The sequence below is a fragment of the Girardinichthys multiradiatus genome, chromosome 8 (assembly GCF_021462225.1).
Source record: "Girardinichthys multiradiatus isolate DD_20200921_A chromosome 8, DD_fGirMul_XY1, whole genome shotgun sequence".
NCBI lineage: Eukaryota > Metazoa > Chordata > Actinopteri > Cyprinodontiformes > Goodeidae > Girardinichthys > Girardinichthys multiradiatus.
The window spans coordinates 14,723,024-14,748,564 of NC_061801.1; the positions used below are offsets into that span (position 1 = coordinate 14,723,024).

The 25,541-nt window shown below is 37.9% G+C and overlaps 1 protein-coding gene across 3 annotated transcripts in view; it reads right to left on the bottom strand.

Annotated features, from left to right (window-relative positions):
- The window catches only part of fibcd1b (fibrinogen C domain containing 1b), a 258,066-nt gene that overhangs the window by 17,489 nt on the left and 215,036 nt on the right, over positions 1-25,541 (bottom strand). The window contains exon 7 of one of the 3 annotated variants that reach the window (XM_047372705.1): positions 23,953-24,118. The exons of the other annotated variants lie outside the window; for them this stretch is intronic. Coding sequence (XP_047228661.1) covers positions 23,964-24,118 — 155 coding nt within the window. The 3' untranslated portion in view covers positions 23,953-23,963. Of the gene's footprint in view, positions 1-23,952; positions 24,119-25,541 lie in introns of those variants that run through there. 3 annotated transcript variants of the gene reach the window in all.

A 25,541-nucleotide genomic window follows, 5' to 3' on the forward strand; every position in this document is an offset into this window, starting at 1 on the left:
GAACTCAGCTATCATGGTGCTAGCAGACTATCTGCAGCACACGTGTTCAGGTTGTGTTCTGTGTTTGTGGGTTTTTAAAGTTAAGACAAACTTTATTTAAAGGGTGATTTTAAACAGAAGATTGATCATAACGCGCCATCCGCGCTTATGCATTTTAACCCTTTTATTGACGGTATTTTTAAAGGTGTGTGTTTGATTCTGGTGCTAAGTTATCAGCCTCCTTTGTTAGCTTCAACTGCTAACAGCTAAGGACACGTGCTTGCTGCTAAATAATATTTACTAACAAAGGTTAGTTTTCAATCCAGTAAATAATGTGTCCCTAACATCATTTTACTAAATTTGATAACTAAGTAAACACCATTAAGCCCCATTTTCTTCAGAATGATTTGGCTCTTTTCTAAAATATTCCCTTAATAATATTTCTTTAAATATTATTTTAATAAACAAAGGCAGCTAATGAGACCCCGTTGAGAATTAGTCATCCAGAAGGTTGGTTTTATTCAGCAGATCATTCTTAAAACATTATTTTATTAAAATAATATTTTATCTGATCTTGCATTGTGAATGGTTGTCTAAACGTTTGCTGATTATTGTCTAAGTTAGTTCCAAGAATAATTTAACTTCATTTCCAGATTCTTCAAGATAATCCTTGGTTCTCAAACATAAACATTGCATGGTAATGTTGCATCACTCCTTCAGTCATGGTTCTCAATCATCTTTAATCAACTTGTTTATATTGTACATAGCCCAATGAGTCTTCGTTATTCTTTAATTCTGCTTGGTAGTTTAGTTGGATTGTTTTAGCATAGAAAAGAGTTTGTTGATTGAAATATGTTTGACTTTGAGTTGACTTATTTTTGTTAATAAATTCTTGTATTTTAAGAAATTGTGTGAATTCATTCCATGTGTGTGCAGAGTTTATGCTGCTCAATAATGTCAGAGCTCGTCTCACACCTTTCTATTTTGTCCTAATACCATTGGCTTACTGGGCTGGTATTCACAGGACAACCCTTAACAGACCAAAATATTATTTGATAAAATATTAAAATATTAATATTAAATAATATTCTCAGACTCATAATACCAACAAACGTAAGTTATCATAACAATGCAGACGACACCCAGCTATACGTTACGATGTCACCAGGTGACTATGAACCCATTCAAGCGCTGGGTAAATGCTTAGAAGAAATCAATGCATGGATGTGCCAAAATTTTCTTCAGCTGAATCAAAACAAAACTGAAGTAATAATTTTGGACAAAAGGAAGAGCGTCTAAAAATTAGCACACAGCTTCAGTTAATACAGCTAGAAACCACCAATCAGGTTCGAAACCTGGGTGTAGTGATGGACTCAGACCTGAACCTTCAGAGGCACATAAAGTGACAAGGTTGGCCTTCTATCACCTAAAGAACATCTCCAGGATTAAAAGACTAATGTCTCAGCAGGACCTTGAAGAACTAATTCATGCATTCATCTTTAGTAGAATTGATTACTGCAACGCTGTCTTCACAGGTCTGCCTAAAAAGTCGATCAGACAGCTGCAGTTGATCCAGAACGCTGCTGCCCGCATCCTCACTAAAACTAAGAAAGTGGAGCACATCACCCGGTTCTAAAGTCCTTACACTGGCTCCCTGTAGCTCAGAGAATTGACTTTAAAATACTTTTGTTAGTCTATAAATCACTGAATGGCTTAGCACCAAAATACATTACAGACTTGTTGTCAGTGGATCAACCACCCAGACCTCTCAGGTCTTCTGGTTCAAATCTACTCTGCATACACAGAACCAGAACCAAACATGGAGAAGCAGCTTTCAGTTCTTTTGCTCCACTAATCTGGAATAAACTCCCAGAAAACTGTAAAAGCACTGAAACCCTAAGTAGCTTAAAATCAAGATTAAAAACTTATTTGTTTAGAGTGGCCTATGAATGTGTTATCTAAAGATTATTAGTTAGGTTTTCAGTCCAACTTTCCTTTCATTTTCCTATCCATCATTCTATTCTCTTTATTTTTTAACAACCTCCATTGTTTTATTTTCTTATGTACAGCGCCTTGAATGCCTTGTTGCAGAAAAGCGCTATATAAATAAACTGGACTTGACTTTAGTAAAACAATAGCCACCAGTGGGCTCTAGATGGACAAACTTTATCAGTTTAGTATTTTACTTAGTACCCTTACACATAGCCCATTCTAAAATGGCCAAACTCTAACACTCAGTAGTTTATTCTAACCTCCCCAACAACCCCCTATCATTCCAAACCGTTTGTGAAGTGCCTTGAGACGACATGTTTTGTGAATAGGCACCATATAAAAAAACTGAATTGAACTGAATTGAATTATTTACCCTCTCACAAATATATTTTTTCATTTTTATTAAGCTTAAATGTTTTATATGATCAAGCCAATTTTAGACAATGCTCTGTCTAAAAAGTAAATACAAAATACTGTTTTGAAATTATGATTTCAGTTATTCAGGGATAAAAGGTATCTAAACCAACCTGGCCCATTGTGAAAAAAGTAATTGGCCCCTAAAAACTGATTCTGCAACCTTTGGGGGTACCGAGTGCCATCAAGAGTTTGCAATAACTGGCACTGACTCTTTTACATTCCTGTGGAAGAATTTTGACCAATGTTTCTTTGCAGAAAGATTATAATTCACCCACTCTTATAGTTTTCAAGGTGAATGGGCTGTTAAATGTCATCAAACATCCATTGTCCAGCTGCATAACTCAAGTGTGCTTAAGCATAATATCACAAACTGATTGCTGGACATTCTCCTCCAAGATTTTCTGGTAGGCCATAAGATTTGTGATTTCAACAATTACCTATGCAGCTCCAGACAATCACACAGCCACAATTTTTGTCTTGTCAGCATATAAAATTGTTAGTTCAAAAGTCTTGAGGTTCACAATATGTTTTGGCAAATATGAGACAGACTTTGGTTTTCATCTTGGTCATTGGTGGAAATCCCCTTAGAACTCTCACATGGATGCCAGTTTTGCCCTGTCTGCTTCTAAGGGCTGAACCATTAACTAACCTTGCCTGAGTCAAGTAAAGCCTGCATCAGTTTAGATTTTCAGGGTTGTTACGTGATGCCCTCTTTTTGTAATTTTATAAGTCCTGCAATACCTGAGAAGGTTCACTACTCTTTCAGGTTTTCTCCATTCAGGAGTAATGGCTCTCACTGTGGAAAAAAATATTTGAAAACTTTTTTTATTGTACTCAGGTTATCTTTGTCTGAAAATATTTTTTTGATGATCAGAAACACTTAAGTGTTTTAAAAAGTGCTACACGTGAAAAGGGGACCAAATTAAGGGCACTAATACACATGGGAGTTATTGGGTGTCCCTTAGAAAACAGATTTTGGGGAAACAAATAATATATATCCGCAATTAGCTCATTAAACTAGGTCATGGCAATCCATAACTTGTTTTCATAGCTGTGAGGTTGAGAGCAAGGAGGACACATTTAGCTTGTTTAGAACTTGAAGAGAGTAATTTGTTATTTTGATCTTTTGTTCATTCTGAGAGGGCATGCTGTGTTTTTTTGCGATGAAGAGGGGTAAAAGGTGCAAGCCTTCCTGACATTGATCTAACCATTACCAATAGAGATTCCTGCACTTTAAATGTAGTTTTCCAGCTAATGAGACTGACATCGATGACTTCATAAGGGAAAAAAATCCTAGAAGACCTTGGTGAGATGCCTATGTGTTAGTGCTAAAAGGTCCAAATATTAATGATTCATTTGCTTCTATTTGAAAAGTGTGAGTGGGGGGTGATGTATCGGATGCTTTTACAGGATGGTTTGGAGTTCTAAGCTCACAGTCTCTGCAGTACTGCAGGGCAAAAAGAGAAAGAATAGAAAAACAGATCTCTAAACCCAACAGAGGAATGATTACACTTCTCTGTGCCATATGTGACATTTCTCAAAGTTAATTATTCAGCATGCTTTTCTCCCTCTGTTGCTGGGAGGCAGCTCCTGAGACTTCTAGTGTTAGAGGAAAAAAGGAGCACCACTCTTCCATCTCCTCCTCTTCCGCATCCCTCACTACTCACTACTGTAACCCAACCCCTCCCTTATTCCTGCTGTTGTATCTTTTTTCCAAACCTCCTCTGGTTAATCTTCCTGCCAAGCAGTTTTACACAACAGAGCTTGTCGATAAAAGAGGAGTTAGGGGAGGATGGGGCTGGTCCATGCAGCCACAAGGACAGCTGCTGTGGCCCTCACCAATGGGGGACCGCCATGTTCTGATTGAGGGGGTCTGCTGAACAACCTTCACTTGGGGAATACAAGAGGCCTGTAATCGCCTGCTCTCCTCTTATCATCGATAAGAGTCTTGGGAGAAAAACACTGGCAGGTGTCTGCTAAACTTGGGTTCGCCGCTCCCTCTGAGCCAAATGTGACATTTGGTTGAGACAAAACTTAAAGCATTTTCATGATATACTGTCACACATCTGACAATGGTATGTACTTTTGCAACTATGTTGTGCGAGTTCACATTTCAGCTCATTCAAATTAAAAATATTAAAATTCCTGATCACAGTTCACCTTTTAACAATCATAAATTAGAGTGAAATATTAGAGTATTCACGCTCCTTAAACCTTTGCACATGTTGTTCCCTTAAAATTACAAACTTTAGTGTATTTTACTAGCATTGTATGTGAACAGACCAACAAAGGTGCATAATTGTGGAAAGTGGAAAGAAAGTGACACATTGTTTTGCAACTATTCAAATCTAGTAAAAGTGTCAATAATTTGTGGAACCACATTTCGATTCAATTCTCTGCATGTCTTTTAGGCTCTGTCACCTTTACATGTCGAGCCTTGGTTTGTGGCATTCTCTATTTTTGGACCATGAACAATCCTCTGTGTTTAAAGCTTGGTATGTTGTTTACCATAACTTTACCGTAGTTTAAACCTATCCTAAACTTTATCCCTGACTTGTGTGGTGTAATCCTTGGTCTTCATGATTATAAATTGGTGACTTTTATTGGTAATTGGCTGCTCTGCATTGTAGTTATGGATATCAGAGTAAAGGAAAGCGCATTATTTGTAAATATAACTTGTAAAACATATATTAGTTTTCGGGTGCAGTGCTGGCCCAGTGGTTGAGTGTGCGACGCAACGTGATGCATGTCTTTCCTTCTCTTCACCCCATTTCCTGTCTACTCCCTTTCAAGAAAATGACTAAATAAAGACCACTAGTGCTGGAAAAAAATCTAAAATAAACAAAGATCAGTTTTCTTCGACATCATAACTTTGTGTTATAAATAAATGCTTTCAGGTTTGTGGTTGCAACAAGACAAAATGTGAAAAGGTTCAAGAGGTGTGAATATTTTTGCAAGGCAAAGTAAACTCCTAACAATAAAGTTGTTCATATTGTATGTGATTGTGTAGTTTTGAAAACTGGGACCAGTCAGGTACTGCTTACACACAGTCTAGGACTGTAAGACTTGATTCAGGCATCTCTCTGGGACCAGAAGTTAAATTATCTACACAGACTACGACTGTAATAGTCAACTCAGGTAATCTGTTTACCAGGACCAGGAGCTGAATTATCCGGTCAAGGACCAAGTGTTTTCAAAAACATAGAGGAAATAATTGGTTTAAAAGATATACTGTACCTGGGCTGTGAGTTCAAGGTACTAAGAAAATTTTAATGCCACTCATGAATGTGTTCATGTACAGTACTAGTTTGCAAAATGTACACCTCTCATTTCAGTTTTGAGTCAATTTTCCTAAAACTATGCTTCATTTTAATATACAGTAAGAGAGAGAAGGTGAACATTTAAACCCCTGATTGGGATTTTGTTTTCAACTGCTAGTTGGAAAAGAGTATACTGGTTAATAGTTTTCACTGAAATGCTTGGCTTTGACTGAATGCTTGGCTCAAGTGGTGGTTCTTCAGGATCCTTTTGCAAACACACAAAACTGGAAGTGCAAATCCTGAATCCCTTTTCTCACTATTTGCCCTGAACGGTGAATCCTAAGACTATATATATATTTTTTTTTTAAAACAATATGGGGCTTCTAATAATGGCTGCTATGGTCCCAGTACTGTCATGCTTTTTGACAGGGCTGTGCATTTTCTCTCTTATTGTAGCAGTCAAGCACATACCCTCCTTCTAACTGATAGAAACCATGCATAACGAGCTGATTTCACAATATTCAAAAGTACTTCAAGACTGAATATTCTCCAAATTAATGAATACTGCAGTGGCACATTAGGTTCAGCTGTGAACACAGGGTGCTGTCCCCCAGGCCAAATCCAGCTTTGGAGAATTTATCTTCTGTATGTTCATGCAGCAAACAGCGCCCTCATTACTGCTTCCAGGAATCACTTTCCCTTATCTTTGAAGGCAGACATTTTTGCTGTATATTAGTAATACATATTATTTCCTCTGAATCTTTTTGGTTTATGGATAGCTTGCTGAGCTGCATATTTTAGACCTCCAGCATTTTTCCTAAATTAAATCTAGTGGCTTTAATGACTGCTGTCTCACACTGACACAGACAATGGAGGCTTAAGGTAGGTTCTTTAGAGGTAGGGATGTAGCCCTGTAGATCTGATAAAGGGTGCTTAGGCTGACAGTATGACAAGAGAAAGATAATTATTCTCTTTGACTACTAAAAGAGAAATGACAGTAGTAAAACCATGGGAGAAACGGGACGTATCTCCACCAAGTTTGGGCATGCTTTTAAAATTATTTGGGTGTCATGGGTTGTATTTAATTGGAGCCTGCAAACACACAAAGCTATGGTAAAAAGGACCACAAAAGCACTCAGCATTTGAAAGCATTGCTGCTTTTGTGGCAGCTCAATGGAGCTATTAAGTGATAGAGTGAGGTGGAAGAGAGAAAGTTATTGTGGTAGAGCTCTAATGCAAGGTATAATTAAATGTTAATCCACCACAAAATACATGAATGTTCTACCCTGAATTTCTTTGAATTAGGGGCAGCTTAGATTAAAATAAACTAGTTTAAAGAAGAAAGAAATAAACTGTTGTGTTTTTTACTCAGGAAGTTGTCTTCCATTTAAAAAAATGAGTGTCAAGTTACAATATTTTCATCATCTCCCACAGTCAAAATACGATCACAAATTCTGAGTACCAGCTGTGTTAAACAGCCCGTGATGTCTTTTTAAAAAATATATATTTTATGTCTTTTACATGTTTATAATATCTTTAGATTACACACATTGGAGTCTGATTAACCTCCACTCCTGATCTATGTTGCTGGTGTACTAAGTGTGAGTTCCAATGCACACTTTTGAGATGACTTAACAAATGTGGGTTTTACCCACGAATTTCAGTGTTAATCACCGTTAACAATTATATTCACAATGAAAGAGAGACTGTATTGGCAGCTGCAGCTCCCTGCTGACCTGCTTTGCATGTTGTGCTTAGATATCCCCAGAACACTATCCATACGGGCCAAAGCTGCACAGAGAGAAGCTAAAACACTTATGTGTGTACTGTGTGTGTACTGCGTAAGCGAAGCACCAATGCTGTATTTTACTGTTACTTATAATTGGAACTGCACTGAAATGTGTTAAATTAACAACATATTATATCAAAACAAAGTAAACATGCTAGTATTATCATAGCACTTCATAATACTGCTTCCATAAAACATCTTTGTGAGCTTTTTTGAAAACTGTGACTGCATTTGTTAAGTAAGATTTGTCTTTGAAAACAAATCATAAATCTATGTCAGGACACATTGTCAGACCATTCTAGTATCGGTCATAACCTAGTTAGCTCACTGTCAAGAAAAATGAAGACTAGCATCTTGAATGTTACTAAAATCCCCATTCTAATGTAGAACATAACTGATGAAACTTGTGTTGTTTCTCTACACTTTAATGAGTTTTTTAAGCATACACATGGCACTGACTTTATGGAAATTATTTTAAATAATTTCAATTGCTGCTTCATAACTGTAAATTTTTAATCACCAAGATCGATACAAGGCACAGAAACGTTTCTATTGGGAAAGCTTTACAAAAAATTATCTACTGCAGATTATAATTGGGATATGGTTCTTTCTGTCATGATCCATATCTCATGACTATAAAAATGGTTTGGAATGTACCGGGACCAGTGCATCAAAGCTCTTTCTTCACCACAACAGCCCAGAAAGTTCTTCTCCATCCTACCACCCCAAGTGATTTCAAAATATTTGAACTTCTCAGCTTGAGGAAGAGACTGACCTCCAACCAGGAGGGAGCAATCCACCCACTTTCAGCTGAGAACCATACTCTTATAGAACTGACTGTCTTCCTGGCCACGTCTTCATAGCAGGCTGTAAAAACTCCAGGGGCCTAATGTACAAAGGCTCCATAAGCACAAAAGCCTGTTATACATTGTTTTCCATGCAAACATTTGGATCTGTCAATATTGAATTGACTGTGGAATGTGAGCAGCTCTGCAACAGCTGCATGCATATGCAAGATTCTAGATAATTAACGAATGTCTGCTCTTCTCCAGCACCTGCGAGTAAACTTTCCAAACAAGGCTGGTAATAGCAATCCCTTGGTAGTTTGAAGACACTTTTTGTCTATTTTCCTACAAATTAGGACAACTACCCCTTTCTGCAGCCTTGAGCATCTTGGGGCAAATCTTGCCCACCCTTGGTACCCTTCCACTGGGAATCTTTTTAACTACCACACCAACCTTTGCTAAAAAATAGATTTTTTCCCAAGAGCTGTGGTTGTTCTGAGCAAGCACTGTGCAAAACACTCATAGGACACATAATGACCTGACATGGGCCTGCTTTGCACATGCATGATATCTACATTGCAAATATGTTCAGTTTTGTTCATTTAATTTCTGCTGAAAAACATGGCAAAATCCTGCTCGCCCATTCACCCTAGCTACTGCTGTTTTTGTACTGCTACAGACTATTTTAAATGATTTATTTCCTATTCTCCCTTTAACAGTTTTAATTTAAGTGTTTTTTTTCTGTTATGTAAGAGGTTATGATGAACTGTTTTATTGCTGCTGAAAATTCTTTATATTATAATGTTTTTAAATTGTTAAATTGTTGTGAATTATGCAGCTGCTTAAACAAATTTCGATGTGCTATATGTTTGCACATTGCAGTGGCTATAAAAGTATCCTATTTTATTCCATGGCAATGGAATCACCTAAACTTAAGTTGTCAACAATCTACCTATTCCATTGAGGAAATGTTGATGTGATAAAAAAGATCCACAAAGTGCTCCTTCCTTAGTTTGGGTTAGCAGTATATCCCCGAACTATACACAGCCTTGGATGGTCCCTGCTTCTTCTACAGACTTGAACCGTTTTCCAAAACCTGTTCAAGTCAATAGCTCAAACGAAATGCTCAGTTTGTGTCCATTTACACAGTCAAGGCAATTTGTGATTTGGATCTACATACATATATATAGCTGAGCTGAAACTGGTCAGACGTCCATTTGTTTGGTAATTAATGTACATGCCTCGTCAACTACAAGGAGGAATTTGGGAAAATCAGGTCAGCAAATTTGAGAACAAACACAAACCATGATCCAAGTTACAATAATTAGAAATTGAGAATCTAATGACATGAAAGTGTACATTTTGGCATCTTTACAAATAAATTCATCATGAGACTGCGATACAGTGCCTGTGGCTGCCCCACATGTCATCTTTTTCCCTGTCAGCCGAGTTGCTGAAATCTCCACCAGCTGTCACTTCCTTCTCTGTCGCACCACATATCCCAGCACTCATTTCAAATGAATGAGTACCGGTTGCTTTTGTCTCTTGCTGTCTCTCTGCCAGCACTTGAGCTCACAGTACGCTGTGAGAAAGGCGACACGTTTGTTCATGTTGCTTCTAATGTAGCTCAAAGATTTTTAATTAAATGTTTGTTTGTCTCAACGACTGCAACTGAGCTTGATGTAAAACTCTCTTCAAAGGCAGTTTTGAGGTCCTCCTCACTCGCCCCATTATTTATTTTCATCATGACTATTATTAATGAGCGTGTGTATAATTTTAATGGAGGAGGACAGGCAGGGGCTGGTGGGACATGGAAGTAGTAAAGCTAATTGTCAGGTCACAGTGATTCATGGAGATGTTGCTGCAATTAAAACAATTTCATTCTGTCTTTAAATTTTCCAACTTATATCAAACAAGTAACACTGGCAACCAGCAGACCATCAAAAATAAACAGACACATTATAGGTATGCTTTTTCTTCCAACATAATGCACAAACCTTAAGATTCTACTTTATTCAGTAGTACAAATAAACTATTTGCATCTAATCGAGTGTCTCATTAAGCATTCGTACCCCTCGCACTTGTTTACATTTTATCATTTTACAAGCACATACCTCAATGTTTTTGATTACGATTATATGTGATAGATTAACACAAGGTAGTACATAATTGTAAAGTGGAGTAAAATGGTACAATATATTTTTTTTTATATTTTACAAATCATAGATTGAAAAGTGTGCTGGTTATTTGTAATCACCTTTTGCTGCAGTCACAGCTACAATTCTTTGTTTTCTACCAGTTTGCACATCTAGAAAAATTTTTTGGCAATATTTTGTTATTTTGCCAAATAGCTGAAGATCAGTCTGATTGAATGTAGAGCGTCTGTGAATATAAATTTTTAAGTGCAGGTCTGGCTTGTCACTGGGCCATTTCAACATATGAAAATGCTTTGATCTGAGCCATATTATTGCAGCTCTGGCTGTATGTCTGGGGTCGTTTGCCCTGCTGTAGGGTGAACCTTCACTTCAGGCTCAAGTCTTTTGCAGCCTCTAACAGTACTTACAGATTTGCCCTGTATTTAGCTTCATCCATGTTCCCATCAAACATACCTACCTCCGCTATTCCTTCTGAATAAAAGCATATATACAGCATGATTCTGCAACAACTATGTTTTACATTTGAGGGGTCTGATCAGGGTGAAGTATAGTGTTCTTCACCACACACAGCATTGTGAATACCATACAAAATGTTTAATTTTAGTTCCATTTGACCAGAGCACATTTGCCATACTATATCTATTTTCAGATGCAGGGCTGAACAGTGCTTCAGAAGATGTTTCAGAACCTGAGAAAACCTAAACCTGTTTTAAACTTTTCCACAACTGTATCTCTTGTGTGATGTGTTCCTTGACTTTCATGTCATTTGTTTGCTAATATCGTATAATGAATATCTTTTTTCTTTGAAAAAAAAAAGTGAAATGTTCAACGTCATGAATGCTGTTGGAATTCATTTTTGGGATTCCAAATGTAGGTTCCCGCTATTACATGTCATACACAGAACAGTGCACTTGCTTCAGAAATAATTCAAGCAGACATAACAGAAGATTGAAGAGAGTGTCAAGACTGTTGTTGACTGTGATGGGTAATTGTATTGCATGCAGAGCTTAGATTGTCAGTTTAGCAAATACGTGGCTGAATGAATGGGGTGTTTTTTGTGCCACAAGTGTACACGTACAGGAAGTGGTTGTGTCTCGTTTTCTTTTGTTACTGTTTTTTTTTTTGTCTCACAGTGTCTTTAATCAGTGTGTATAGCTTTGATTTCCTATGCTGCTTCAGTTGCACATCTCATCATTAGTATTCTTTCAAGAGTATGTCAAGGGCAGAGTGTGTCTGAGTAGGCTGAATTTGATCATGCTGGCACATTTTAAATGTTCAAAAACAGCAAACAGGAATCCAGCTGTTCAGGTCCCTGCCTCAGCTGCGTCAGCAGGCTTGTTTATCCCACTCAGACTAGATCCATTCCACCGATAGGAAGGGAAGAGACGTGGAGAAATTTAAATCTCAAAAGTCATGCTGATTTCAGTCATGAAAGAGCCATTTATTTGATGGCAGATAGCTCAGATAGATGTCAATGTTAGATTTCAGCTCTACTTTTGACCGCACACCTTTGTGAAACTAAATGTTCCCAAATGCTTTCCGCTGGGCAAAATAAAAGAGGGGGATTTTGCTCAAGAGGTGGGATTAGAGTCATGAAATCATGAGAGAGAAGAATGAGAGCCAACAACCCATCACATCTGATATCATCAGAAATTAACCTTCAGGGTGGAAATACTGAGCCTAGAGCTGTGAAGTAAGATGTGGTGGAGAGGAGGCAAGGAGGAGGGGCCAAGGTAGACAAATTCTGCCAGACCTGCCAGGCCTTCAAGGCTGTAATTCAGAGAGAGGACCACATTAATATTTACAGGCGCTCTCAGGTAAAAACAAAATGAGCTGTGGAGTCTCAGCTGTAGGAGGCATGGCTGCAAGGGGCTGGAATAAAGATCGTTTGAGCATGCAGCATTCATACAGCTGCAATGCTTCAAGGTTTGCGCCAAAATAACACAATCATCTTAGAAGGCAGCAACAAATTAAACAGATTTGTCACGACTCTTTTATAGATGTCATACTACACAGGTAATACTCCATTAAAATTAAGGTTTGTGATCTGAAACAGACCTGTATAAAATTGAACATGTGTGAATAATTTCAAGAATAAAATCCTGGACACCTTCATGTTATCAAAACCTTTATCCAAACCAGCAGAAACAGAAAACACAATGCACAGTTCAATTAGCAAACAGTTGATTAGATGGTTTAACAATGACAGGAATATCTGTGGATGGATTACCATAAAATTACACAGACATTAATGTTCCCTGAAGTATGAGCCTTATGACATTGTCAGCTTTATAGGCTGAAGGACAACATATAGATATCTCAACATATACATTTAGTATCATAAATGTGATATATTTTCAGCCTAAAACATAGTTCTCCATTTCTTTCTCCCTTCTCTTTCTCAGTTTTTACTGTATTTAGTCATAACTGAACACCAAGAAAATGAATCAATTATTTAAACGGCAAAAAACACATTCTCCAAAGATTCATGCAGAGTGTTTTAAAGCAACTAGCAAAATCTTTCTGTAACATAAAATCAAACTCTCTTTAAATATAGTTTGTCATCTATCAAGCAAAGTACCATGTTCATTCAGTAAGACGTTTTTGCTTTGTTTTTGGTATTTGATAGTAAATCGGAATTTATGTGTGAAGAACATCTATGCTTCCAGGAGTGCGACCACAATGCCAAAACACAGAGGCAGACGTCAGTTGATCAAGGTTCTTTTGATTTTCTTTTCATTGACATCTTTCAAATGAAATGAAATGAAATGAAATTGAGCTTTCATTAGTGTTTATTTGTATTCTTTAAGACTGCAGTAAAATGTCAGGGTTGTCCACTGCATACATTTCCAAATGTACACTCTGGCAACAACAAAACACAGGGAAGTGATTTGCAAAGATCACCAAAGTAGAATAGAAAGACTAGATTTTATCTTAGAAGTTCTGTAGTGAACATTGTGAGCCACCCATGCAGCTTGTTTGGGACCTTGAGCTGAAAGATAATTTTCAAGTTTCTACAATATTTCCTGATGTGACCTGCAGATTTGCTGCATCACCTACAAATACCATGCCAGAATACCTACCAAGCATACAAACCTCTGGTTAATTCAAGCCTTTCAGAGAGCTCCACCACACCTGTATTGAGAGTTCAAAGGGAATCACTGGCTCACAACTCACAAAGGAATATTGTCCATTCTGTGTAGTAGGATTTGCATATATATTGCAAAATTACACGCGCTGGCATTGTACAGGCATGTTATGTGATCGGTAGAGGCGATTCAGGAAAGAAAATGGCATTAAATGGCAAACATACACAGAAACCAATCAAATGGAAAGATACACAGATTATACAGTTGTACCAATTAAAGTTGTAAAGAAGAGTGTTGTCCACCTCATTGACTATTTCAGTTTCTGGCACAGTGTTATGCTAGACCATGGCCGGGTACCTTACTTTTCTGTCTCATGTTAGATTTCTTTTCATATTTTGCTTAACTTTTCAAATGCAAATTTTAATTCTCTATGAGTGCCCCCAAGTGATCAGATAATTGATAGCCAAAATATTCACACAGATACATATGTCTTACGTTTCTCTTTCAGGTTTAACCATCCAGAATCTGGATGTGAACAATATTAATACTAAATCTTTTTTGAAGGCATTTAGGGTGGAGTTGCATTGTTTTTGTGTTGCTCAAGTGTGGGATACATGCTGTGTGTGAGCTGGGGTGCTCATGTGGTGGAATGTTTTTTCACAAGTCCCAAAAATCTGTGGCAGGCTTATCTGGTGAACAAATTTTGTATGCTAGTGTTAAATATGTATAAACGCGATGTGGGAGTATAATTTTTTTTTCCAAAGGCATCATGTCTTTCAACTTTTTAAAATAAAAGACTGATGTGATATAGTGTAACGGGGATATCAGATTCAAACTCTGGTTCAAAAAAGCAAGACTGATCTCTCTGCAACTGAAATTCTGTTCTTCATTGTCATCTTCTGAGTTGTATTTCTCACAGAAAAAAAAGATGAATGACTAAATGAAAATGCTTAAGGGTGCATAGCACAAGTTTTTAAGTTAAATATTATTATTTTCTTTCCCATACATGCCCTTCCAATTGCCAAACATGTAAATTGAGTTATCCTCTATTTACCGCAGTTGCCTCTAGAGGCTAGATTAGTCAGTTCATTAGAGAGTGATTTGGGCCAAATTCTCAGGGCGTGCGCATGGGTGTGACGTGCTGCACGCTCTCATTTACCCTGCTACTATTATGTTGAGAATCTCTAGTGTCCCTAAGACACTTAAGGAAGAGAACGAGAGAACATTGGCGGGCGACTGTTTTAGGAGATGGAACACAAAAGACCAGCCACAAGCGCATATTAAATCCTATCACAGACTCCACACAAGAGTAAAAAAAAAACTTTTGTTTTTGAAAAGTTGGAGACTGATCGGCGACGGAACAAGACTAGAGTAAATATCGGGGCAGTTTTCAAGTAATGGAGGGAGTTCTGATCTGCCCTGGGAATGAAAAGGGACTAGCAGTGGGCCCTCTTTTTGCTAAAAAGGTAAGATAAAAAGTTGCCAAGTGAAATATCTACGTTATTGACCAACTAAAAGGGCAGCTGTGTTTTTCCCCTAAAAAAATGTATTTGACAATTGGCTCAATATGAAAAATTTCTTTAAATATTTCTATATAATATTAGATAATGAAATAATACCTCTAACTTTATACCTGCGAAGACATTACGCCTCTAAAGAAGCAAGTGAAATTGCAGGCGCAGATGACAGCTTGTTTTCTCTTATTTCATGCGCGTGCAAAACACTGGTGTCACTTAAACTTGTCGCCGGAGGGAGCAGACGTCTGCAAAAATCATGGATCTTGCACTATGGTACTTTAAGAATCCATCTTGTAATTTATCAATAGCCACTTGTCTGCCATAGTTATCACTATTCCCAGTCGATCCTCTTGATTCCTGATGCACAATGTCATTTTTGTTTTCTGTTTAGCTTTGAATCTTGCTCTTTCATATGATATCATCGACCCAAATACTCAAAGAGGAAGTGGCATTTATGCAGTGTGGAAGAGATAAAATCCAGACATGTCAACACTGCCATGACTAGCATACGAAACAAAGGAATGTAACAAAACTCGACTGATACCTGAACTGTATTGTCTAATCCTTGACCTTTGATTCAAAACATGCAAAGGATGTCAGCTCAGTTCTGCAAAGAACAGGTCCTTAGTCTAGTTTTAACATATGTTCCATCAAGTTGCAAAGTAGAGATGAGCTGGGCAAGATATGAGACAAAAGTAGAAAAACTGAGAACTTTGAAACTAAAACTCTCTAAAAACTCTTGTTTGCACATTAGTATATCGGCTGCTGACATCAGGTAAGAGGTTCTGATAGTCAAAATGAGTTTAAAATTATCCTTCAAATGATACTGCATATCCTGAGAGAATAGTTCAGGATTTTTGAAGAGAGATTTTGTTAAATTGTAAAAAGCAGGTAATATTTTACATGGTGTTTTTGTTCAGTGTAAAATCACATCAGTTGCTGTTGGAGACTGAAGCTAAAGGCTAGTCCAAGAAGGACCAAGACCTTCTGCCATCTTAAAACAACCCCGGTCTCAAAAAGGTTATATGCAAACACTAAATTATGAACTTTTAACCTGTCATCACATTTGCATAGAGCAATTTTATACACAGAAACCCATTATTCCTAACATGATAAACTGAGGTGTAAGAACTAATGCACCACCAATAGTCTTTGTGTTTGAATCATGTACTGAATGTAAAGTGTTATCTTCTCAGAGCAACCACCAAACATAAAAGTGAAGCAGTGTTAAAATTGGTACAAATGCGGTTACTTAAAGTGCTATATATTTTTTTTTTTTTTACAGTGCTTTACCTTTACATCACACAGTTACTCTCCCTAGAATTGCTTTACATGTTCTGTTCTCAGCACATTTCACAATGAAGGAATTCTAGTGATGGACCTTTCCTTACCGTCATTTGCTGTGTAAATAATCTGTGGCATCTATGTGAAGAACTCCCCAATGTGAACAAGAATCAGAGTTTAAAGTTTCACAAAACTACTTTCTCTTTAACCACAGTAATCGTTTTAGGACTAAAACTGGTTTAAGAAAGAGAAAAAGTCAACTTCAATCTTAGCCCCTATTAGATCAGCTTTTAGCCACTGGCCCACCTGGATTAAAATTAAATAAAATTCTAGAAGATACAACAACTGCAGGAAAGATAATGGCTGTTTATAATATTTTAACAGAACCCTACTGAAAACAAATATAGAAACAATAATATCTGGACTAAGTCAGTTATTAGCTATGGTAACAATACAGGATTATATGTGATTTTATTTGTTATTTTAATATAGTGACCTCTGGATTTAGCATATGTGTGAATGATGGAACAAGTTTCAATCAAAGTAAACTCTTGTGTTGAGTCCTCAACAAAAGTGTAATGAATATCTTACTTGGAGTGAAGCATTAGGGAAAATATAAAAGTGGAAAATGTATTAAAGCATTTGGAGAAAGGTAAAGCTAGCTATACTGACACAGCATATTAAAAAAAAAAAAAAATCTGGCAAGGCAGGAAGTGGGAGTTGACATGGGGGCAAAGCATAATGAGTATGAGGTAGGACACCGAAATGCCATGAAGTCTTTGATTATAAGAGCAAGGCACCATTATGAGCTGGGCCAGAGCTGAGTAGCGGTCCTGCTGAGGCTCTCTCTCATTCCTGGGTCAAAGTAATATACCACAGGGAGTGTCCAACAGTGTCACACATCTTCAGCCTTGTTTGCTCTTACTGAGGTTATTAAACCTTTATCATTAATTATAAGCAACACACATTATTACAATTCTCTGAGCTTTTTTCTAGCTCCAACAACTTTCTTCAAATATTGATGCAGACAACAGAAAGGTTTTAGTGAAGAAAAATCATAAAGCCCTAACTAATTAGATTAGAAAGATTAGAAAGATGAGAAAACTGCTCTTTAATAGTTTTAAATGACTCATCATTGTGCATGTTGTGACCTAGTCTGACCTCTTCCGTTAATAATGAGATAAAGTCAATCACAACTTTTTCAAAGGAGTTGTAAATATTTAGCGCAAAGTAACACTTAGATGTCAGGTGTATGTTTAATTTAGTGTAAAAAAAACATGCTTTTCAAACCTACAACAGCCTCAGTCCTTATTTAGAACCTGATTCAAGATGCATAAGCATACAACAAGAATGATGCACTGTGAAAATGCACGCTTATCTTAGCCCTGGGAAGCTAGCCTTGAATTTATCGTTTGTTAATTAGAATTCTATCCTCTTGTGTGATGTTTGGCGAGGCCTGAACAAAAGAAAGTATGCCATGTGTGCTGAAAAGGTGTTTTTAAATTGAGAGCTATTAGGAAAAGCAAGACGAAACTTAAAATAAATCATTACATAAATCAAAATAGAGAGGGGATTTTAAAGGTGGAGGCTCTTTGCCCGAGTGTATGACTTTTCTGCCACTGTTACATGTAGATCTATTCCATCATTCCTCAATCAAATTTTCAATCATCCCATCTGTCCTCATTCAACATTCCTTTATGAGCAGATTCTGCTCATAAAGTTTTTACATCTCCAGGAAGATTAAATCCCTTCTCCTTTTTAAAGTGCTTCATGTGCAGCAGACAGGACTCTGCTGCCAGCACGAGTAGACAGGTGGAGGAATAGACCTGCAGGCTGGTAAGTGAGGGCTTCAAATGAAGTACCTGGGTCTTGTGGAGAGGACCACACATTGCACCCATCCTCATACATATTTAACTTACAAAGAGAATTGCTGCAAATCACCTCTATCTTCACTCCAGTGCAGCAATCTTTTGCAAATGGAATGACTGGCAGTGTACAGCTGCAGCAGTTAGGGGACAACACACCCTCCTAAATAAAAAGAAGGACCTGGGGGCCGGGCATCTGTGTTTCAGCACCAGCAATGATTGGTTGGGCCAAAGGAGGGTTGGCTGACTGGATCCCAGCATGGTCAGCAACTAATGGATTTTGATAAGGGTGATATGACTCATTACTCAGGGTGCCAGCTTGCCAAGGGGCCGCACAAGAAATTAGCAAAAAATAAACAACATTTTTTAATTGTTGACCGCAGTGTAAGCACTGTAAGAAAATATGGCTGCAAACTGCAGGTGGTTAATGTTGCTAAACGTCTGACTGGCAAATGACTAAACTGACTTTGGGGAATCTGGGATGCATTTAAACAGCTCTAGATCAAAAACCTAAAATAGCTACTCTGGCCAAACCAAACACAATTTGAGATTCTTCAAAGCTTTATTTTATTTATGAAAACACATAAAGGACTCTGCTTTTAAGACATTAGGACCACGTTAGACAGAAAGGCCTGACAAATGCAATATAATGTATTATTTATATGATTCTTTAAAACTGTTTGTCATTGCAATTTTGCATGGGTGGGCTGGAGGACAGGGCATAAGGGGCTTGCCCTGGGCACTATTCATATAAGAACCGCCACTGTGGCCAACATAAGTGTCTCAGACTCACTGAGGAGGAGTCACACTCGTGAATAATTGATTGAATATGAATGGAATATTAGAAGAGCTTAAACTGAAAACACTTACACATGCTTTAAATAATAGATTGCAGGGGATTGTAGTTTCTATCTCTCTTTGTCATGTGGGATATGGTATTAGATGTAATATTTCTGTATTCTAAGACAGCTTGGGACAACCCTTATAACAGCCAGTTCCCATGAGTTGACGTTAATTAACCTATGATGAGCAATTATTGCAAATGTGTAACCTCACACCTGAAATGCCCGATGCTTAAGTGGATCAAATTTCCTAATCCAGTAAGGAAAATTATTTAAAATTAAATTATAGTAAAATGAAAAGATTATAGTAACTTGCAAAAATACCCCTATTTCATATTTTGTCACATTACAACCACAAGCTTTGATGAGTTACGTGTATTCATTTCCTTCTATTTTATAGTTATGAGTAACTTTGTGTCTGTCATACGAAATCTGAATAAAATGCATTACAGCTTGTGGTTTCAACATGACAAAATGTGAAGAAAGTACAAGGGGTATGCATACTTTCACAAGGCAATGTATGTGTCATTTTATTGTGTCTGCATTAAAAGAGTATGGATGTCATTTTGACAGTAAAGGACAAACTTCTTTAGAGAGCAACAGAAAAAAAAACACATTTGTAAAGGAACATCTTGTTTGAAAGATACAAATGTGGGTCCATTCAGAGATAACATAGAAGGCTACAAAGGGAACAATATGTAGCACTCACACACCCCCATTATTCAGTGACTTCAAACACATCATTTATCTAATGCAGTAAACACACGTCGAATGCACAGCGGTTCCCCCTTCTACGGATTTTACTTTTTTCACTTCGTGTTTTAAGGGGATAGAGGAAGATCCATGTAATACAAGCTCAGTCTAACCTATTTCATCCGCAGCTTATTATTATGGAAGCATTTGTGTGAAGCACTATCACTAGACATTCTTCAAATTGTGCCCTGTTGTGGCAAGGGATTAAATAAAGTGTTTGCTAACTGCCTGAGTTGTACTGACTCTTGCAGTTAGTTAATTTAGGTTGTAAGTGTGACCATTGGTAAAAACCGTTATGGACTAGAGTTAGATAGGAAACCAAAACAATTGCAGTACATAACAAAAGACTGGAAAGTAGACTAAAATCATGATACATAAAGTCAATGGTCTAAACCTATAAGGCTAAAAAGATAAACACAACAAAAAGGTGACATACATCTTGTTTAAGACAATGTTAAGTGCAGAAAGAAACCTAAGAATTCAAACAAGCAGGAAAACAGTTAGGCAAACAACTAATAGGTGTGTTAACAGGTCACACTGACATGATCTGTGCTATATAAATTGGTCAACTTCCTTATACAGGTAGCTGGGGGATTGAAAGTCAAATTGCTATGTGCCTTTGAGTTTATTATTTGCTTCCGCAGGCAGAAAAGATCATCTAACTAATTTGCAAAGTGGACAATGGAAATTTATATAGAAAGGGACAATAAATATACGTTGAATAGTTTTCACAGTGTAGTAACTGTGAAGAAGAGAGAAGGAAGTCTTTTCACAGCAATGTGATAGGTGGTTTTTAGAAACAATGGAGGCGACACATGCAGATGGATGGTGCAAGCCCGCCTGGTGGAATAATGAGGCTATTTATTACCCTTAACAGGAACCGAGAGTGTTCAGAGGTAGACTGAGCAGACCTTTCTGGAGATATCTCTGTCCTGCAAAGTAGCAACCTTTATGGACTTGACATTGTTATTTATGCATATTATATGTCCTCATTTATATAAGACTGGGAGACAGGACATACATAGGCATTGGGTTTTCCACATGTTTTTAGGTTTTTGTACAGTATGCATTCATGCTCTCTAGCCTCTATAAATTTAGTCTTTTACATATTCATTATTAAATTATGAATGAAGGAATAGTAATTCTTAAATTGATTCTTATTAGTCTGCCATTCATTTCAGGTTTCCATTTATGGTGACACGCAGAGGTAATCATACCCCTTGAACATTTCACCATTTTTTCAAGTTACAACTAGAAACTTCAATATATATTATGCAGTTTTTATTGGATAGACCAACAAAAAAGCAGTGCATAAGTGACATAAGGAATAAGATAAAAATCTAACAAGAATAACGAAATCAAATTTGAAAAGTGTGTTTTGCCTTTGTATTCAGTCCTCTGTACATTGATACCAATAAATGAAGACCACTATTACCGATTGCCTGATTAGTAAATAGAGTCCATTAGTGTGTAATTAAAACTCAGTATAAATGCCACCATTCCATGAAGGCTTCAGAGGCTTCTTTGAGAACATTAGTGAACAAACAGTATTATGTAGCACACCACACAGGTCAGGGATGAAGTTGTGGAGAAGCTTAAAGCAGGGTTAGGTAACATCTCACAAGGCAACGAACAATCCATTACACATAAAGAGTATGACCTAACTGTAAACTTACAAAGACATGGCAAAATGCTACATGTTGTGGAACATCAACTCTGCACATGACCCTAAACACACCATTCCATGGTGAAAACACGGTGCTGGTACCAGGATGCTGTGGGAGTGCTTTTCTTCAGTAGAGACAGAGAAGCTGGTCAGAGTTAATGGGAAGTTGGAAGAAGCTAAAAACATGGCGATGGGGAAAGAAAACCTGTTAGAGGCTACCTAGGACTTGGACGTTCTAGCACAACAATGGCCTAAACAACCAGTTCTACAATGTTTAGATCTTAGCATATTCATGTGTTAGAGCTTCAGCTACTTTGTAGTGCAGAATGAGCAAATTTTTGTTCTTCAGAAGCGCAGAGCTGGTGGAGAAAGGTACCTCAAGAGACAGCTCTAATTGCTACAAAAGGGGGTTCCACAAATTATTGTGTCAGAGTGCTGTGATACAAATACATGCCACACTTTCAAACATTTGTTTTTTATAAAAAGTATTAAACCAGGGACTGCACGGTGGCACAGTTGGTAGCACTGTTGCCTTGCAGCAAGAAAGTCATCAGGTTCCATGCCTGGGGTTTTTCTGCATGGAGTTTGCATGTTCTCCCCATGCATGGAAGGGTTCTCTCCGGTCACTCCGGCTTCCTCCCACATTCCAAAGACACGACTGTTAGGATAATGCGTCTCTCTCAATTGCCCGTAGGTGTGAATGGGTGTGTGCATGGTTGTTTGTCCTGTGTGTCTCTGTCTTGCCTTGCGATGGACTGGCGACCTGTCCAGGGTGTATCCTACCTCTCGCCCGCACACCGCTGGAGATAGGCACCAGCTCCCCCGTGACTATGTATGGAAGAAGCGGGTATAGAAGATGGATGGATGGAGGTTACAACCATGCATGATTTTCACACTTCACAATTATACACTATTTAGTGTGATTTTTCTAATAAAATCACATTAAATTGCACACCCAAGTTCATGGTAACAGTATAACAAAAATATGGGAACATTTAGGGTAATGAATAGTTTTCCAAGGTACTATATGTATCTGTTTCTTACAGCATTTCTGAGATTTCCACTATCTTTCTGTGAACACAAGCAAATCCTTGCTAAATCAGTCAGCTGTTTCTTTTTTCGTCCCACTCATCAATTTTTCTGTCCTCATTAGTACTCCCTTCCTTTAAAAATTTTCTTTCACTAGCACTCCTAATGTTTCAGTCCATAATATCCCTTCACAAGCTGTTTGAGTATGGAAATTCGCAAGCTCCGCAGTTGAATGCCTCACCTTTAAGTGAGGCAAAGGCCTCACCAATCCATTGAATGGGGGAGTAATGAATCTCCCAGAGTGCAATCGATCAGTAATCCATCCTCTTCTGTCTGCTAACCTGTGAGTGATAAAAGGCATTGACCCCTGACCTTGCTGCTATCAGAAATACTCACTTTCCGTAAAGCTGAGAGAAGATGCAGCAGTGGGAGTGATAGGGTCAAGTCACATCTGCTGCAATTTTTTTACTCCTCTTCTTTTCAAACAAACCTCTCTATAGATGCAAAAATAGCTGCAGTTGTTTGATTTCCTGTTCCATCTTGGTTTTTGGCATCACACAAAGTAAAGGTGGAGAAAAGGTTTAGCCTTGTGAGTAGTTTCAATGTGTTTGATCAAATGTTTATTTAAACCCTGGGCCCTTCCTTTCCTTGCAGTGGGAGCTTCACTTTGGCTTTTTTCACTGGCATTAAAATAAAATGCCCACAGACAACAAAATAAAAAAATAAAAACAAACATACAGAAAGACAGGCAAAATGAGCCATCCTCCTCATAGAAATTGTGATGTTCTTTGATATTTGCTCTCTTTGTAGAGGCAGACCTCTTCAAATTGCCCGGTTGGTGACAAGAATGTAAATACGGGATTCAGAATACCGCTCCATAATAGAGGCAGGCTGTGGATAAATGTGTGCAGGGATGTCTTTATGTATAGGTGTGTGAGGGAAAGAAATGAAAAAAGATGGAACAATGCATTAAGTAAAGATGTGGACAGGGCTGTATTTAATGGCTGCATTGCTAGTTTTTCTTTTTCCTTTCTTTCAAGACCTTCCACCGGAAATCATTTTGTGTAACTGGTTGATGCAAATATAACTAGCTTTATTTGAGGAATCTCTCTTGTAATGATGGCACATAACAGAATCACAATGCAGTGAATAGAAATAGTGCATTTACATATGACTGACTCATGATAATGAGCTTTCTATTCTGTTGGTAGCTACAATGGGATGGAACTATGAATTTAAAAGTTTGGAACAGATTCTAAATTTGACATCTGGAATTTGACTGGGCCACTCTGTCATTTTGTTTGCAATAGATCTGACCCACATACAGAGAACACTCCGGAGAACAGAATATGTAAAGATGTTTATTGTAACAAAGATAATCTGGAACGTAGCAGATGATTTTTCAACTGTATGGGAAGAAGGGAAGAGCACTGGTGAAAAATAGGGAACTGAATAATGTCGAATTAAGAACAAGGAATTAATGCAAACAAGAGAACAGCTTACTAAACAGGTGTGGTCAGGTCGCCAGGGGAAGAGGCATTCAGGATCCAGGTTTGTAGAAGGTTCTTAGGTGCTGTTCAGTGTGAGCTCGGAGCAAAACAGGAATGAGTTTGGTGTGCAGATGCTTAAGTTGGAGGGTGGACAGGGTACGCTTGCGGCTTGGTCCAGGAGGCAAAGGTAGCAGGAAACTGCCAGCTAGATTCGAATCCAAACAAAGACAGTAGATAGGAAATTAAATCCTCACAACGTAGATAGCCTTGATCATCCAGAAAGACTTCTGGACACGTAGTCAATATTCAGTGACATAAACCCAGGGTTCAGGTTTACTTAGCCTGCGAAGGAGCATAAACAAAGTTACAACGAGGTCGAAGAACAAAGCATAGATTTAGTGTTTGGCTTGAGCTTGTTACCACTATAGGCAAAACACTCTGGCATCGAAGTGCTGGCAGCCTCCTACTTAAGTACTCCTCAATGTAATCAGCAGAATAAGTCACACCTGTCACCCAGCACACCTGAGAACTCCAGCACCGTCTGAAAACACTGAACACATGTAACACGCACAAAACACAAACACAACCCAGATCCTGACACTAACATATAAAAATACTTTGATGGAAGATATTTCATTATAGAACTTGCTGTAAGTTTAGTGTCGTCTGTTGGACGCGTGAACCTATGCAGCCTCAAACTGTTTATTTTTCAAGGGTTGACCTTTATATTGGGCTGCACAGTGGTGCAGTTGGTAGCACTGTTGCCTTGCAGCAAGAAGGTCCTGGGTTCAATTCCCATCCAGGGGTCTTTCTGCATGGAGTTTGCATGTTCTCCCTGTGCATGCATGGGTTCTCACCAGGTACTCCAGCTTCCTCCCACTGACCAAAAACATGCCTGTTAGGTTAATTGATCACTCTAAATTGCCCTTAGGTGTATGAATGAGTTTGTGCATGGTTGTCTCTGTGTTGCCCTGCAATGGACTGGCAACCTGTCCAGGGTGTACCCTGCTTCTCACCCATAGACTGCTGGAGATAGGCACCATGACCCACTATGGCATAAGCGGGAGAAAATGACTGACTGACCTTTATATTTACCTACATTTATTTTTCCATGAACTCTGACTAGCATTGAATAGCATTCACACAATATGATGCTGCCCCCACCCTATGGCAATGAGGTAGCCCTGTTTACTGGTTTAAAATAAATCTGGTTACAAGGATAAAAACAACAACTTTTTTAGGTTTAAAAAGTTTTAAAACTAAATGTATAGAAGAGAAGAAGATTTGTTATCTTAAGATAAATAAGTAATTTACTTAATAGTAGTTTCATTCCCAAAAAACAATCAGAAAGTGATCACCATAGCATTTTATGTTGAAGACTTACAACAACCAAGAAAACATGCTGTGTTTAATTTGAAACGGAGGTTGGAGCTCCGAGCTTGTAATGAGATCATAATTATGATTTTTGTGGGAGTATTATTTTCCTAAGGCATCATGTCATCCAATGGTATTAAAACAAAAGCCTGATACCAAGTATATTTAAGCATGGCTGCATTCAGGTGCTCAGCTGTGAACTGACACATTTTTATAATAACACAGTCTTGTGATATATAAACACAGCAGAGCAG